Source organism: Pseudophryne corroboree, chromosome 3 (genome assembly GCF_028390025.1).
Source record: "Pseudophryne corroboree isolate aPseCor3 chromosome 3, aPseCor3.hap2, whole genome shotgun sequence".
Taxonomy (NCBI): domain Eukaryota; kingdom Metazoa; phylum Chordata; class Amphibia; order Anura; family Myobatrachidae; genus Pseudophryne; species Pseudophryne corroboree.
Window position 1 is genome coordinate 432,316,774 of NC_086446.1, and position 18,337 is coordinate 432,335,110.

General features: G+C 48.2%; 1 protein-coding gene across 3 annotated transcripts in view; it reads left to right on the top strand.

The window, feature by feature from the left end:
• The first annotated feature begins 4,043 nt into the window (after positions 1 to 4,043).
• The window catches only part of LOC135057867 (BPI fold-containing family C protein-like), a 208,610-nt gene continuing 194,316 nt past the window's right edge, over positions 4,044 to 18,337 (top strand). Inside the window, exon 1 of one of the 3 annotated variants that reach the window (XM_063963594.1) lies at positions 4,044 to 4,203. In XM_063963594.1, coding sequence (XP_063819664.1) covers positions 4,190 to 4,203 — 14 coding nt within the window. In that variant the 5' untranslated portion in view covers positions 4,044 to 4,189. The other 2 variants (XM_063963596.1, XM_063963598.1) reach the window with 2 other exon arrangements.

An 18,337-nucleotide genomic window follows, 5' to 3' on the forward strand; every position in this document is an offset into this window, starting at 1 on the left:
AAGTCGAACCTGCGGCCCTCTTGAAGATGGGCACTCTGCAGCCACTACAGTAGAGATACCCTGGTCCTTGGAGACAGGGTTATCAGCCTAATGCATCTGAAGATGCGACCCGGACCACTTGTCTAACAGGTCCCCCTGAAAAGTTCTTGCATGGAACCTGCCGAATGGGATTGCTTCGTAGGAAGCTATCATTTTTCCCAGGACTCGCGTGCAATGATGCACCGATAACTGTTTTGGCTTCAGGAGGTCTCTGACTAGAGATGACAGCTCCTTGGCTTTCTCCTCCTGGAGAAACACTTATTTCTGGTCTGTGTCCAGAACCATCCCCAGGAACAGTAGACGTGTCGTAGGAACCAGCTGTGACTCTGGACTGTTTAGAATCCAACCGTGCTGTTGTAGCACTTTCCAAAATAGTGCTACCCCGACTAGCAACTGCTCCTTGGACCTCGCCCTTATAAGGAGATTGTCCAAGTACGGGATAATTAAAAACTCCCCTTTTCGAAGGAGTATCCTCATTCCGGCCATTACCATGGTAACACCCTCGGTGCCATGTACAGTCCAAACGGCAGAGTCTGGACTTGGTAATGGTAATCCTGTACCACAATCTGAGGTACTCCTGGCGAGGATAGTAAATAGGGACATGCAGGTAAGCATCCTTGATGTCCCGGGATACCATGTAATATCCCTCGTCCAGGCTTGCAATAACCGCCCTGAGCGATTCCATCTTGAACTTGAATTTTTTATGTATGTGTTCAAGGATTTTAAATATAAAAAAAGGTCACACCGAACCATGCGGTTTCGGTACCCCAAAACCTTGTGGAATAGTAACCCCGTCCTTGTTGGAGTAGGGGCACCTTAAGTATTACCTGCTGGGAATACAGCTTATTAATTGCCTCTAGCACAGCCTCCCTGCCTGAGGGAGTTGTCGGCAAGGCATATTTGAGGAAACGGCGGGGGGAAGACATATCGAATTCCAGCTTGTACCCCTGAAATACTACTTGAATGAAACAGGGATCCACCTGTGAGCGAGCCCACTGATCGCTGAAATTTTTGAGACGGCCCCCCACCGTACCTGGCTACACCTGTGGAGCCCCCGCGTCATGCTGTGGACTCAGAGGAAGCGAGAGAAGAATTATGATTCTGGGAACAGGCTGACTGGTGCAGCTTTTTCCCTCTTCCCTTGTCTCTGTACAGAAAGGACCCGCCTTTGACCCGCTTGCTTTTCTGAAGCCGAAAGGACTGTACCTGATAATACAGTGCTTTCTTAGTCTGTGAGGAAAATTGAGGTAAAAATATTTCTTCCCAGCTGTTGCTGCGGATACGAGGTCCCAGAGACCATCCCCAAATAATTCCTCACCCTTATAAGGCAGAATCTCTATGCGCCTTTTAAGGGCAGCATCACCTGTCCAGTGACAGGTCTCTAATACCCTCCTGACAGAATGGACATTACATTCATTTTGGATGCCAGCCGGCAAAATATCCCTCTGTGCATCCCTCATATATAAGACGACGTCTTTAATATGTTCTCATGTTTGACAGGGTCACCGACCACGCTGCAGCAGCACGCTCTGCAGGTTTCAGTCTAGTACCTGAGTGTGTAAATACAGACTTCAGGATAGCCTCCTGCTTTTTATCAACAGGTACCTTCAAAGTGGCCGTTCCTAAAACGGCAGTGCCAAACCTATTTTGACAACCGTGTGAGCGCCTTATCCACCCTAGGGGATATCTCCCAGCGTAACTTATCCTCTGGCGGGAAAAGGTACGCCATCAGTAACTTTTTAGAAATTACCAGTTTCTTATCAGGGGGAACCCACGCTTTTCACACACTTCATTCAATCATCTGATGGGGGAACAAAACACTGCCTGCTTTTTCTCCCCAAACATAAAAACCCATTTTTAGAGGTTAATGTCAGAAATGTGTAACACATTTTTTATTGCCGGGATCAAGTCACGGATGTTCCTAGTGGATTGTGTATATGTCTCAACCTTGTCGACACTGGAGTCAGACTCCGTGTCGACATCTGTGTCTGCCATCTGAATGAGCGGGCGTTATTGAGCCCCTGATGGCCTTTGAGACGCCTGGGCAGGCACGGGCTGAGAAGCCGGCTGTCCCACAGCTGTTACGTCATCCACCCTTTTATGTAAGGAGTTGACACTGTCGGTTAATACCTTTTACCTAACCATCCACTCTGGTGTCGGCCCCACAGGGGGCGACATCACATTTATCGGCATCTGCTCCGTCACTATATAAGCCTCCACCTCAAACATGTCGACACAGCTGTACTGACACACCGCACACACACAGGGAATGCTCTGACTGAGGACAGGACCCACAAAGCCCTTTGGGGAGACAGAGAGAGAGTATGCCAGCACACACCAGAGCGCTATATAATGTGGGGATTAACACTATAACTGAGTTAATTTTTCCCCCATAGCTGCTTGTATATACAATATTGCGCCTAAATTTAGTCCCCCCCCCTCTCTTTTTAACCCTTTGAGCCTGAAAACTACAGGGGAGAGCCTGGGGAGCTTTCTTCCAGTTGCACTGTGAAGAGAAAATGGCGCCAGTGTGTCTGAGGGAGATAGCTCCGCCCCTTTTCCCGCGGCCTATTCTCCCGCTTTTCTCTGGATTCTGGCAGGGGTATTTACCACATATATAGCCTCTGGGGCTATATATTGTGGTATTTTTGCCAGCCAAGGTGTTTTTATTGCTGCTCAGGGCGCCCCCCCCAAGCGCCCTGCACCCTCAGTGACCGGAGTGTGAAGTGTGCATGAGGAGCAATGGCGCACAGCTGCAGTGCTGTGCGCTACCTTGGTGAAGACTGATGTCTTCTGCCGCCGATTTTCCGGACCTCTTCTTGCTTCTGGCTCTGTAAGGGGGACGGCGGCGCGGCTCCGGGACCGAACACCAAGGACTGGGCCTGCGGTCGATCCCTCTGGAGCTAATGGTGTCCAGTAGCCTAAGAAGCCCAATCCGGCTGCAAGCAGGCGAGTTCGCTTCTTCTCCCCTTAGTCCCTCGCTGCAGTGAGCCTGTTGCCAGCAGGTCTCACTGAAAATAAAAAACCTAATTCTATACTTTCTTTCTAGAGGCTCAGGAGAGCCCCTAGTGTGCATCCAACCTCGGCCGGGCACAAGATCTAACTGAGGCTTGGAGGAGGGTCATAGTGGGAGGAGCCAGTGCACACCAGGTAGTCATAAATCTTTCTAGAGTGCCCAGCCTCCTTCGGAGCCCGCTATTCCCCATGGTCCTTACGGAGTTCCCAGCATCCACTAGGACGTTAGAGAAAAAAAAAAACATGTCGACCTTTTCATGTGTCGACCTTTCATGTGTCGACCATTTTCATGTGTTGACTATGTGTCCATGTCGACCATGTCAATGTCGACCAATAGTGGTCGACCTAATGACTGTCGACCATAACATGGTCGACCATGTGAACGGATACCGGGTGGAGCGTGATCCAACAGTTAGGGATTCCCTGGCATTGTTCTTCAAGAACTTATCCAAAGCATAGACAGAGAGTTGTTTATGCTGCAGTCCTGGAGCCATCACAAAACTGTATTTCTCTTACGTCCTAGAGGATGCTGGGGTTCCATTTAGTACCATGGAGTATAGACGGGTCCTTTGGGAGCCACTGGCACTTTAAGAGTTTAATAGTGTGAGCTGGCTCCTCCCTCTATGCCCCTCCTACCAGACTTAGGGGCTGATTTATTAAGCTTGGAGAAGTGATAAAGTGGTAGGTGATAAAGGACCAGCCAGTCAGCTCCTAACTGTCATTTTTCAAACCCAGCCTGTGACATGGTAGTTAGGATCTGATTGGCTGGTCCTTTATCACATTCCACTTTATCACTTCACCGAGCTTAATAAATCTGCCCCTCAGTTTAGAAAATGTGCCCGATGGAGCCGGTCACAGCTAGGGGAGCTCCTAGGTGTTTTCTTAGTTTTATTGTATTCTAGAGTTTATTATTTTACAGAAAGGCTGCTGGCAACAGCCTCCCTGCTTCGTGGGACTTAGGGGGGGGGGGGGGGGGGAGTAGGATCCAACCCTTGAGGTTAATGGCCCCTATCTCCGCTGACAGGAGACTGAGCTCCTGAGGGTGATTATCGTTAGCCGCCCGAGGCGAACGCTTACTCTCGCAGCATGCCGCCACCCCCTGACAGAGCCAGAAGAAAGAAGAGTGGTGAATCTGATGCCGGAGTCCTGGTAAGCGGGGCCCCGGTGAGAATGGCGGCACAAGGGTGGGAGCGCAGCTCTGACGGGCTGCACTCTGGAAGGCTCAGCGGCACACTGTGCCAGCCCAATACCCTACACTGGTCAAACATAGCTTTCAAGGTCTAACCCACAGTTTGCTGCAGAAATTACCTCAGGCCAGTATAATCTCTAAGTGCGGGAAGACGGGCCATTACAGGGGGCAGAGCTTCTCCTCAGAGTGGATCCAGCACTCACCAGCGCCATTTTCTCCCTGCAGAAGCATCAGAACACTGACAGGGAGCGCTGCCCTCCACATAACTCCAGCTATCCTCTGAGGTACACGGGTTATACACAGGGGGGGGGAATGTAAATTTATGAACTGTTTATCCTGTTGAGGTTACTCAGTCAGAGCCGGGCTGTTACCATAGTGACCGCTCACAGGGGAGCTGTGTGGCTGGTTTCCTTATACTCTGTGACTCCGAGTCTGAAGGTATTCTGGGGGGAAACTGTGCTGATATTTTCCTGTGTGTGTGTAAACCAATTTACCATATTTAAGGGACTTTGTCCTGTCCTGCAGAATGTATTTCTCATACGTCCGAGAGGATGCTGGGGTCCACTTCATAACCATGGGGTATAGACGGTTCCGCAGGAGCCATGGGCACTCTTAAGACTTTTCAATGGGTGTGAACTGGCTCCTTCCACTATGCCCCTCCTCCAGACCTCAGTTTTAGAAATGTGCCCAGGCAGACTGGATGCACTCTAGGGGAGCTCTACTGAGCTTCTCTGAAAAGACTTATGTTAGGTTTTTTATTTTCAAGGAGAACTCCTGGCAACAGTCTCCCTGCTTCGTGGGACTGAGGGGGCAGAAGTAGGAACCAACTTCCTAAAGAGTTTCATGGCTCTGCTTCTGGCTGACAGGACACCATTAGCTCCTGAAGGGTACTGAACGCTAGCCGTGTCTAGATGCTCACTCCCACAGCACGCCGTCACCCCCCTCACAGAGCCAGAAGTCAGAAGACAGGTGAGTAGAAGAAGACAGATCTTCTATCAAGTAAAGTGACGGCTGAGGTACAGTGCGGCTGGCGGGAGCGCAGCGCGACATTGCTGCCCACACACACAGGCACTGCAGGGCAGCAAAAACACCTTCATAAACTGGCAAAAAGGGGGCATAAGATGCCCAGGCACAGCCCTACCCCCGCCAGTATAAGTATTATGAAAAGTTTCTGAGGTAAAAACGCGCCATTGTGGGGGCGGAGCTTCTTTCTCAGGCAGCCAGCACACTGCTCAGCGCCATTTTCTCTCTCCTCACGCTGCAGAGACATCGCTGGTCTTCCACTTCTGACTACAAGTATCAGGGTGCAAAACAGGGGGGGCACAAGCGAATTTGGTGCTTTACAGGTGTATTTTACTGTGTAAAAAGCGCTGCATGTCAGTGGGCATTCTGTGTTCACAGGCATTAGATACTGGCGCTGGGGTTGTGAACTGGCTGCTCCTAAACTGTGTCCCTCTGACAGATTTTACTGTGGGTCTGTCCCCTATAAGTCCCAGTGTGTCTGTGTGTGTGTTGTACATGTGTGTAAGACATGTCAGAGGCAGGGAGTTCCTCCCCGGAGAAAACCATTTTAGGGACACAGAAGTGTAATGTGGTGGCGCTGCCGGCACACCAAGAGCCTGCATGGGTGAAAGAAATACATGATAGTATGCATCATATCAATAGGAGATTAGATAAGTCTGAATCTCATGCTGAGTGCTGGAGAAAATCTGTGGAGGATGTGATTTTTCAGGGCTCTGTTCTTCCATCCGCAGGTGACCCCTCTGGGTCACATAAGAGACCATTTGCGAATATTGTGAATACTGATAACGACACGGACACTGATTCTTGTGACGACGATAGTGACTCCAGAGAAATAGATCATAATTTGGCAAAAAATATACAATATATGATTGTAGCTATAAGGGAAGTTCTGGAAGTCACGGAAGCCACTCCTGTACCTCAGGAGAAGGCTTATTTCTATAAAGAAAAGAAATCCAAGGTCACTTTTCCTCCTTCCCACGAGCTTAATACTCTCTTTGAAGGGATGTGGGTGAATCCCGAAAAGAAATTTCGTATTCCCAAGAGAATTCAGATAGCTTATCCTTTCCCGGTGGAGGACAGGAAAAAATGGGAGTCACCCCCTGTGTTAGACAGTGCACTGTCCAGGTTGACAAAGACATTCTCCCTTCACCTGGCACGGCTTCACTAAAAGAGCCGGCAGACTGAAAGATGGAAACTACATTGAAATTTACATTTATGTTGCCAATGGTACGCTGCTCAGGCCCACAATTGCGTGGGTGAGTCGCGCTATTGAAAAATTGTCAGAAAGCGTGTCATCAGAAATTGACACGATTGATATAGATACTCCTTAAGTTAGGGAATATCAAAGACGCTGCCGCATACATGCTAGAAGCGATGAAAGATATTGGACTTTTGAGTTCACAAGCCGCTACCATGGCAGTATCGACTCGGCGGGCGTTGTGGATTTGCCAGTGGAACGCGGATGCAGATTCCAAAAGAAATATGGAGGCTCTCCCATATAAAGGTGAGGCCTTATTTGGCGATGGACTGGATGCGTTAGTCTTGGCGGCTACCGCAGGTAAGTCAACATTTTTGCCCTCTGCGCCTGCACCGGCAAAAAAGACATATCACCCGCACATGCAGTCCTTTCGGCCCAATAAATACAAAAAAGCGAGAGGTTCCCCCTTCTTTGCAGGTAGGGGAAGGGGAAAGGGAAAGAAGTCCACAGCGGCTTCAGGTTCCCAGGGGCAGAAGTCTACCCCTACTTCTGCCAAATCTTCAGCATGACGCTGGGGCTCCTTTGCGGGAGGCCGCTCGGCTGGGGGCACGTCTCAAACTGTTCAGCCAAGGTTGAATTCTGTCTGGCCTGGATCCCTGGGTGTTGCAAATAGTGTCCCAGGGATACAAGCTGGAGTTTCAAGACGTTCCCCCATGACGATTTTTCAAATCGACCTTGCCAGCTTCTCTTCTGGAAAGGGAAGCAGTAACAGCGGCAATCCAAAAATTATGTCAGGATCAGGTCATAGTCCTGGTACCTTTGTCACAACAAGGGGAGGGGTTTTATTCAAGCCTTTTTGTAGTTCCAAAGCCGGACGGCTTGGTCAGACCGATTCTAAACCTAAAAAATCTGAATCTCTACTTGAAACGATTCAAGTTCAAAATGGAATCACTGAAGGCAGTGATTTCCAGTCTGGAGGAGGGGGACTACATTGTGTCTGTAGACATAAAGGATGCTTACCTGCATGTTCCCATTTATCCTCCTCACCAGGCTTATCTGAGATTCGCGGTTCAGGATTGCCATTACCAATTCCAGACGTTACCTTTCAGTCTCTCCACGGCGCCGAGGGTTTTCACCAAGGTGATGGCGGAGATGATGGTTCTCCTGCGTCAAAAAGGAGTCAATATAATTCCTTCTCTAGACGATCTCCTGATAAAGGCGAGATCCAGGGAGCAGTTGTTACAAAACATCACACTCTCCCTGTCAATACTCCAACAACACGGTTGGATCATAAGTTATCCAAAGTCACAGTTGGAACCGACGACAAGATTGTCTTTTCTCGGGATGATTCTGGACACAGAAGTTCAGAGAGTATTTCTTCCGGCGGAAAAGGCTCTGGAAATCCAGAAAATGGTAAAACAGATACTGAAACCATCAAGTGTGTCGATCCATCAGTGCATTCGGTTGTTGGGGAAGATGGTGGCGGCCTACGAGGTCATACAGTTTGGCAGGTTCCATGCCAGAGTATTCCAGTGGGACCTGTTGGACAAGTGGTCGGGATCCCACCTACACATGACTGGAAGATAATCCTGTCGTCAAAAGCCAGGATTTCGCTCCTGTGGGGTCTACACAGTTCTCACCTACTAGAGGGACGCAGGTTCGGGATTCAGGACTGGGTCCTGGTAACCACGGATGCAAGTCTCCGAGGCTGGGGAGCTGTCACTCAGGGGGAAAGCTTCCAAGGAAAATGGTCAAGTCAGGAAGCCTGCCTTCACATAAACGTGCTGGAATTGAGAGCCATTTACAACGGCCTTCAACAAGCAGTACATCTTCTTCAAGATCATACCGTGCAGATCCAGTCGGACAATGTAACAGCAGTCGCGTACATAAACAGGCAGGGCGGAACGAAAAGCAGAGCGGCAATGGCAGAGGTGACGAAGATCCTCCTCTGGGCAGAAAGACATGTAAAGGCTCTGTCGGCAATTTTCATTCCGGGAGTATACAACTGGGAAGCAGACTTCCTCAGCAGACACGATCTCCATCCAGGAGAGTGAGGCCTCCACCAAGAAGTCTTCGCAGAGGTGACAAGTCTTTGGGGAGTTCCTCAAGTAGACATGATGGCATCTCGTCTCAACAAGAAGCTTCAGAAATATTGTTCCAGGTCGAGAGACCCTCAAGCAATAGCAGTGGATGCGCTGGTGGCCCAGTGTGTGTTCCGGTCGGTATATGTCTTCCCTCCACTTCCGCTGATCCCAAAAGTGCTCAGGATCATAAGAAGAACAAGAGTTCGAGCAATCTTCATTGCCCCAAACTGGCCAAGGAGGGCTTGGTACCCAGATCTTCAGGAGTTGCTCATAGAAGATCCTCGGCCTCTTCCTCTTCGCGGGGACCTGCTGCAACAGGGGCAGTGCGTGTATCAAGACTTACCGCGGCTACATTTGACGGCATGGCTGTTGAGCGCCGGATCCTAGCCCGAAAGAGTATTCCCAAGGAAGTCATCCCAACCCTTATTCAGGCCAGGAAAGGAGTAACGTCGAAACATTACCACCGTATTTGGAGAAATTATGTGTCTTGGTGTGAATCCAAGAAGGCTCCTACGGAAGAGTTTCAGTTGGGACGTTTTCTCCATTTTCTGCAGGCTGGTGTGGAGGCGGGCCTCCGATTGGGGTCAATCAAGGTCCAGATTTAGGCCTTGTCAGTGTTTTTCCAAAAACAATTGTCCTCTCTTCCAGAGGTTCAGACCTTCGTGAAAGGGGTTCTGCACATCCAGCCTCCATGTGTGCCTCCAGTGGCACCATGGGACCTTAATGTGGTGTTGCAGTTCCTTCAATCGGATTGGTTTGAGCCTCTACAAGAGATAGAGTTGAAGTTTCTCACTTGGAAAGTGGTGATGCTTTTGGCATTGGCATCCGCGCGGCGGGTGTCTGAGTTGGGGGCCTTGTCTCACAAGAGCCCTTGCCTGATCTTCCATGAAGATAGGACAGAGTTGAGAACTCATCAACATTTTCTTCCAAAGGTGGTTTCATCTTTCCACATAAACCAACCTATTGTGGTGCCAGTAGTTACTGACACGTTCACTGAGTCAAAGTCTCTAGATGTGGTTAGGGCTTTGAAGATTTATGTTGCTAGAACAGCTCGAATACGGAAAACAGAGTTTTTGCTTGTCCTGTATGCTCCCAACAAGATTGGGTATCCTATTTCCAAGCAGACTATTGCGCGTTGGATCAGAGGTATGATTCAGCAAGCTCATACTACGGCTGGAATGCCGTTACCGACGTCGGTGAAGGCCCATTCCACTAGGAAGGTGGACTCATCCTGGGCGGCTGCCCGGGGGGTCTCGGCATTGCAACTTTGCCGAGCAGCTACTTGGTAGGGGTCAAACACATTTGCAAAATTCTACAAGTTTGACACCTTGGCCGATGAAGACCTCAAGTTCGGTCAATCGGTGCTGCAGGGTCATCCGCACTCTCCCGCCCGTACGGGAGCTTTGGTATAAACCCCATGGTTATGAAGTGGACCCCAGCATCCTCTAGGACGTATGAGAAAACAGGATTTTGATACCTACCGGTAAATCCTTTACTCCTAGTCCGTAGAGGATGCTGGGCGCCCGTCCCAGTGTGTACTTTACCTGCAGTTTTGTTATTAGAGTTACACAAGTTGTGTTACAGTATATTAGTTTCAGCATGTTGCTGTAATTGGTTCATGCCTGTTGGCGTGTGTTCTGTTGAAGGCCATGTTGTGCGGCATGGTTGAGGTGTGAGCTGGTATGTATCTCACCACTAGTATTAAAGTAAATCCTTTCCTCGAAATGTCCGTCTCCCTGGGCACAGTTCCTATAACTGAGGTCTGGAGGAGGGGCATAGAGGGAGGAGCTAGTTCACACCCATTGAAAAGTCTTAAGAGTGCCCATGGTTCCTGCGGAACCGTCTATACCCCATGGTCATGAAGTGGACCCCAGCATCCTCTACGGACTAGGAGAAAAGGATTTACCGGTAGGTACTGTATCAAAATCCTGTTATCTTCTCCTGTGGAGTCTATACCATGCTCAAAACTGTACAAATTCTCAGGCTTCGGTGGCAGTTCCTTTGAGGTGGCCTCCATAAGGTGTACTTTGATTTATATTTTTTTAAATATATCCCATACTGGGAAGAAGCCACAGTTTTGGAGTAGTCTGGGGATTAAAATCCCACAGCTGTGCCTCTTGCCCCACTTGCGTACCCTAACAAGCGTGCACTTACCCATATAATACATGACATATGAGGGGGGGCAACATATGTTTGAAGCTATTAGGGATGAGGAATATTATTTTTATATATCTATAATAAATGCCTTCCCACTGTTAAGGACGTTAAACTCCTTATTTAGGAAAACCTGAGTACACCCTGAGTTATTATCCACATCCCTAAAGAGTGTCTAAATTGTCAAGGGTTGTGTTACCTGTACCTGGTACAACCTCCATAAAGGCTGATTGAGACTAATCTATAATACTGTACACTGCTGCAGGTGTGACTCGGAGACCCACTTTTGCGTACATCTCTGGGGCTATTGTAACGTGGTCAGGCTCCTTACTTGATGATTTAGATCAGGGGTGGGGAACCTTTTTTCTACCGAGGGCCATTTGGATATTTATAAAATCCTTCGGGGGCCATACAAAAATTCTCAACTTAAAAAATGACCCTGCCCCCCAGTAGGTTTGCCCCTTAGAGGTACTGTGTGTGCGCGCCCAAAAATGGGTGTGGCCAGTTAAAATGGGACGTGATACACATATGCCCCCAATAGTGCGGTGCCAGATCCACAATTGCCCCCACAGTGCCAAGTATACAGATGCCCCCACAGTGCCAGGTATACAAATGCCCCTCACAGTGCCAGGTATACAGATGTCCCCACAGTGCCAGGTATACAGATGTCCCCACAGTGCCAGGTATACAAATGCCCCTCACAGTGCCAGGTATACAGATGCCCCCACAGTGCCAGGTATACAAATGCCTCTCACAGTGCCAGGTATACAGATGTCCCCACAGTGCCAGGTATACAAATGCCCCTCACAGTGCCAGGTATACAGATGCCCCCACAGTGCCAGGTATACAAATGCCCCTCACAGTGCCAGGTATACAGATGTCCCCACAGTGCCAGGTATACAAATGCCCCTCACAGTGCCAGGTATACAGATGCCCCCACAGTGCCAGGTATACAGATGCCCCCACAGTGCCAGGTACACAAATGCCCCTCACAATGCCAGGTATACAGATGTCCCCACAGTGCCAGGTATACAGATGCCCCCACAGTGCCAGGTATACAGATGTCCCCACAGAGCCAGGTATACAGATGTCCCCACAGTGCCAGGTATACAGATGCCTCCACAGTGCCAGGTATACAAATGCCCCTCACAGTGCCAGGTATACAGATGCCCCCACAGTGCCAGGTATACAGATGCCCCTCATAGTGCCAGGTATACAGATGTCCCCACAGTGCCAGGTATACAGATGCCCCTCACAGTGCCAGGTATACAGATGCCCCCCACAGTGCCAGGTATACAGATGCCATCCACAGTGCCAGGTATACAGATGCCCTGCCCCCCCCCTCCCCTCCGTGCTGCTTACCGTGCCGCTTTCGGCGGGACACGGAGGAGAGCACGGCTATGTTGGGCGGCGGCGGCATGTATGTCTTGAAACCAGCCGCCGGTTCGAGAGCCAATCAGAGCTCGCGGACCGGCAGCTGCGGCTTCTGATTGGCTGCCGATCCGCGAGCTCTGATTGGCTCACGAACCGGCGGCTGGTTTCAAGTCATACACGCCGCCGCTCCCACCCGACAGCCGCGCTCTCCTCCCTGTTCTGACAGCTGAGACACGCTGCCGCCGGACTGAGCTGCAGCGTGTCTCACTGACACAAGCTGGTGGGCCGGACCAAACGGCTTCGCGGGCCGCGGAGGTTCCCCACCCCTGATTTAGATTCTATGTATAGAAGTGACTTGTACGTTTCTATGTCACATACAGGATTCTATAGGCTTCACGGCTAGACGCAATGAAGGAGATTGACTTGCATAACGCAGGGACCACTGCTCTGGCAGTTTCAACTAGAGATGAGCGGGTTCGGTTCCTCGGAATCCGAACCCCCCCGAACTTCAGCCTTTTTACACGGGTCCGAGGCAGACTCGGATCTTCCCGCCTTACTCGGCTAACCCGAGCGCGCCCGAACGTCATCATCCCACTGTCGGATTCTCGCGAGGCTCGTATTCTATCGCGAGACTCGGATTCTATATAAGGAGCCGCGTGTCGCCGCCATTTTCACACGTGCATTGAGATTGATAGGGAGAGGACGTGGCTGGCGTCCTCTCCGTTAGAAAAGATAGAGACACTTGAGTTGATTACTTAGTAATTTTGGGGAGCATTAGGAGTACTCAGAGTGCAGAGTTTTGCTGATAGTTAGTTACTAGTGACTGACCACCACCAGTTTTATTTATTATTTAATATAATCCGTTCTCTGCCTGAAAAAAAAACGATACACAGTCACATACCATATCTGTGCTCAGCCTCAGTGTGCTGCATGATAATATCATCTATGTATATCTGACTGTGCTGAGTGCTCACTGCTCACACAGCTGAATTGTGGGGGAGACTGGGGTGCAGTTATAGCAGGAGTACAGTGTACACTTTTGCTGCCAGTGTGACTGACCAGTGACCACCAGTATATTGTCTGCCTGAAAAAGTTAAACACTCCTGTGGTGTTTTTTTTTTTTTCTATAAACGCATTCTGCTGACAGTGTCCAGCAGGTCCGTCATTCATTATATTATATAAATATTTACCTGCAGTAGTGTTATATTTTTTTTGTTCATCTCTATCATCTTTATCATCTCTATACTAGCAGACGCAGTACGGTAGTCCACGGCTGTGGCTACCTCTGTGTCGTCAGTGCTCGTCCATAATTGTATACCTACCTGTGGTGGGGTTTTTTTTTCTATCTTCTTCATACTAGTAGTTTAGGAGTCTGCTGACAGTGTCCAGCAGGTCCGTCATTATATTATATATACCTGCAGTAGTGATATATATATATTTTTTATATCATTATCATCTCTATACTAGCAGACGCAGTACGGTAGTCCACGGCTGTAGCTACCTCTGTGTCGTCAGTGCTCGTCCATAATTGTATACCTACCTGTGGTGATTTTTTTTTTTCTATCTTCTTCATACTAGTAGTTTAGGAGTCTGCTGACAGTGTCCAGCAGGTCCGTCATTATATTATATATACCTGCAGTAGTGATATATATATATTTTTTATATCATTATCATCTCTATACTAGCAGACGCAGTACGGTAGTCCACGGCTGTAGCTACCTCTGTGTCGTCAGTGCTCGTCCATAATTGTATACCTACCTGTGGTGGGTTTTTTTTTCTATCTTCTTCATACTAGTAGTTTAGGAGTCTGCTGACAGTGTCCAGCAGGTCCGTCATTATATTATATATACCTGCAGTAGTGATATATATATATTTTTTATATCATTATCATCTCTATACTAGCAGACGCAGTACGGTAGTCCACGGCTGTAGCTACCTCTGTGTCGTCAGTGCTCGTCCATAATTGTATACCTACCTGTGGTGGGGGTTTTTTTCTATCTTCTTCATACTAGTAGTTTAGGAGTCTGCTGACAGTGTCCAGCAGGTCCGTCATTATATTATATATACCTGCAGTAGTGATATATATATATTTTTGATATCATTATCATCTCTATACTAGCAGACGCAGTACGGTAGTCCACGGCTGTAGCTACCTCTGTGTCGTCAGTGCTCGTCCATAATTGTATACCTACCTGTGGTGGGGTTTTTTTTTCTATCTTCTTCATACTAGTAGTTTAGGAGTCTGCTGACAGTGTCCAGCAGGTCCGTCATTATATTATATATACCTGCAGTAGTGATATATATATATTTTTTATATCATTATCATCTCTATACTAGCAGACGCAGTACGGTAGTCCACGGCTGTAGCTACCTCTGTGTCGTCAGTGCTCGTCCATAAATGTATACCTACCTGTGGTGGGGTTTTTTTTTCTATCTTCTTCATACTAGTAGTTTAGGAGTCTGCTGACAGTGTCCAGCAGGTCCGTCATTATATTATATATACCTGCAGTAGTGATATATATATATTTTTTATATCATTATCATCTCTATACTAGCAGACGCAGTACGGTAGTCCACGGCTGTAGCTACCTCTGTGTCGTCAGTGCTCGTCCATAATTGTATACCTACCTGTGGTGGGGGTTTTTTTTCTATCTTCTTCATACTAGTAGTTTAGGAGTCTGCTGACAGTGTCCAGCAGGTCCGTCATTATATTATATATACCTGCAGTAGTGATATATATATATTTTTTATATAATTATCATCTCTATACTAGCAGACGCAGTACGGTAGTCCACGGCTGTAGCTACCTCTGTGTCATCAGTGCTCGTCCATAATTGTATACCTACCTGTGGTGGGGTTTTTTTTCTATCTTCTTCATACTAGTAGTTTAGGAGTCTGCTGACAGTGTCCAGCAGGTCCGTCATTATATTATATATACCTGCAGTAGTGATATATATATATTTTTGATATCATTATCATCTCTATACTAGCAGACGCAGTACGGTAGTCCACGGCTGTAGCTACCTCTGTGTCGTCAGTGCTCGTCCATAATTGTATACCTACCTGTGGTGGGGTTTTTTTTTTTATCTTCTTCATACTAGTAGTTTAGGAGTCTGCTGACAGTGTCCAGCAGGTCCGTCATTATATTATATATACCTGCAGTAGTGATATATATATATTTTTTATATCATTATCATCTCTATACTAGCAGACGCAGTACGGTAGTCCATGGCTGTAGCTACCTCTGTGTCGTCAGTGCTCGTCCATAATTGTATACCTACCTGTGGTGGGGTTTTTTTTTCTATCTTCTTCATACTAGTAGTTTAGGAGTCTGCTGACAGTGTCCAGCAGGTCCGTCATTATATTATATATACCTGCAGTAGTGATATATATATATTTTTTATATCATTATCATCTCTATACTAGCAGACGCAGTACGGTAGTCCACGGCTGTGGCTACCTCTGTGTCGTCAGTGCTCGTCCATAATTGTATACCTACCTGTGGTGGGGGTTTTTTTTCTATCTTCTTCATACTAGTAGTTTAGGAGTCTGCTGACAGTGTCCAGCAGGTCCGTCATTATATTATATATACCTGCAGTAGTGATATATATATATTTTTTATATCATTATCATCTCTATACTAGCAGACGCAGTACGGTAGTCCACGGCTGTAGCTACCTCTGTGTCGTCAGTGCTCGTCCATAATTGTATACCTACCTGTGGTGGGGTTTTTTTTTCTATCTTCTTCATACTAGTAGTTTAGGAGTCTGCTGACAGTGTCCAGCAGGTCCGTCATTATATTATATATACCTGCAGTAGTGATATATATATATTTTTTATATCATTATCATCTCTATACTAGCAGACGCAGTACGGTAGTCCACGGCTGTAGCTACCTCTGTGTCGTCAGTGCTCGTCCATAATTGTATACCTACCTGTGGTGGGGTTTTTTTTTCTATCTTCTTCATACTAGTAGTTTAGGAGTCTGCTGACAGTGTCCAGCAGGTCCGTCATTATATTATATATACCTGCAGTAGTGATATATATATATTTCTCTGACGTCCTAGTGGATGCTGGGAACTCCGTAAGGACCATGGGGAATAGCGGCTCCGCAGGAGACTGGGCACAAAAAGTAAAAGCTTTAGACTAGCTGGTGTGCACTGGCTCCTCCCCCTATGACCCTCCTCCAAGCCTCAGTTAGATTTTTGTGCCCGAACGAGAAGGGTGCAAGCTAGGTGGCTCTCCTGAGCTGCTTAGAAGTAAAAGTTTAAATAGGTTTTTTATTTTCAGTGAGTCCTGCTGGCAACAGGCTCACTGCATCGTGGGACTATGGGGAGAAGAAGCGAACTCACCTGACTGCAGAGTGGATTGGGCTTCTTGGCTACTGGACATTAGCTCCAGAGGGACGATCACAGGTTCAGCCTGGATGGGTCCCGGAGCCGCGCCGCCGGCCCCCTTACAGAGCCAGAAGAGCGAAGAGGTCCGGAGAAAGCGGCGGCAGAAGACGTTCCTGTCTTCAAATAAGGTAGCGCACAGCACTGCAGCTGTGCGCCATTGCTCTCAGCACACTTCACACTCCGGTCACTGAGGGTGCAGGGCGCTGGGGGGGAGCGCCCTGAGACGCAATAAAAACGATATAAAAACCTTATATGGCTAAAAAAAAATGCATCACATATAGCTCCTGGGCTATATGGATGCATTTATCCCCTGCCAGTTTCCTGAAAAAAGCGGGAGAAAAGGCCGCCGTGAAGGGGGCGGAGCCTTTCTCCTCAGCACACAAGCGCCATTTTCTTTCACAGCTCCGCTGGAAGGACGGCTCCCTGACTCTCCCCTGCAGTCCTGCACTACAGAAACAGGGTAAAACAGAGAGGGGGGCACTATTGGCAGCTAATATATAAATACAGCAGCTATAACAGGGAGTAACACTTATATAAGGTTATCCCTGTATATATATAGCGCTCTGGTGTGTGCTGGCAAACTCTCCCTCTGTCTCCCCAAAGGGCTAGTGGGGTCCTGTCCTCTATCAGAGCATTCCCTGTGTGTGTGCTGGGTGTCGGTACGATTGTGTCGACATGTATGAGGAGGAAAATGATGTGGAAGCAGAGCAATTGCCTGTGTTAGTGATGTCACCCCCTAGGGAGTCGACACCTGACTGGATGGTAGTAATTAAAGAATTACGTGACAATGTCAGCACTTTGCAAAAAACTGTTGACGACATGAGACAGCCGACAAATCAATTAGTGCCTGTTCAGGCGTCTCAGACACCGTCAGAGGCGCTAAAACGCCCGTTACCTCAGATGGTCGACACAGACCCTGACACGGATACTGAATCCAGTGTCGACGGTGACGAGACAAACGTAATGTCCAGTAGGGCCACACGTTACATGATCACGGCAATGAAGGAGGCATTGAACATTTCTGACACTACAAGTACCACAAAAAAGGGTATTATGTGGGGTGTGAAAAAACTACCAGTGGTTTTTCCTGAGTCAGATGAATTAAATGAGGTGTGTGATAAAGCGTGGGTTTCTCCCGATAAAAAACTGCTGATTTCTAATAAATTATTGGCACTATACCCTTTCCCGCCAGAGGTTAGGGCACGTTGGGAAACACCCCCTAGGGTAGATAAGGCGCTCACACGCTTATCAAAACAAGTGGCGTTACCGTCTCCTGATACGGCCGCCCTCAAGGAACCAGCTGATAGAAGGCTGGAACATATCCTAAAAGGTATATACACACATACCGGTGTTATACTGCGACCAGTGATCGCCTCAGCCTGGATGTGCAGCGCTGGAGTGGCTTGGTCGGATTCCCTGACTGAAAATATTGATACCCTGGATAGGGACAGTATATTATTAACTATAGAGCATTTAAAGGATGCATTACTATATATGCGAGATGCACAGAGGGATATTTGCACCCTGGCATCTAGAGTAAGTGCGATGTCCATTTCTGCCAGAAGAACGTTATGGACGCGACAGTGGTCAGGTGATGCGGATTCCAAACGAAGCAGTCTCGGGCACGGTGGGGGGCCGTCTCAAGAATTTCAGCGCGCAGTGGGCTCACTCGCAAGTGGACCCCTGGATCCTGCAGGTAGTATCACAGGGGTACAAATTGGAATTCGAGACGTCTCCCCCTCGCCGGTTCCTGAAGTCTGCTCTACCAACGTCTCCCTCCGACAGGGAGGCAGTATTGGAAGCTATTCACAAGCTGTATTCCCAGCAGGTGATAATCAAGGTACCCCTCCTACAACAGGGAAAG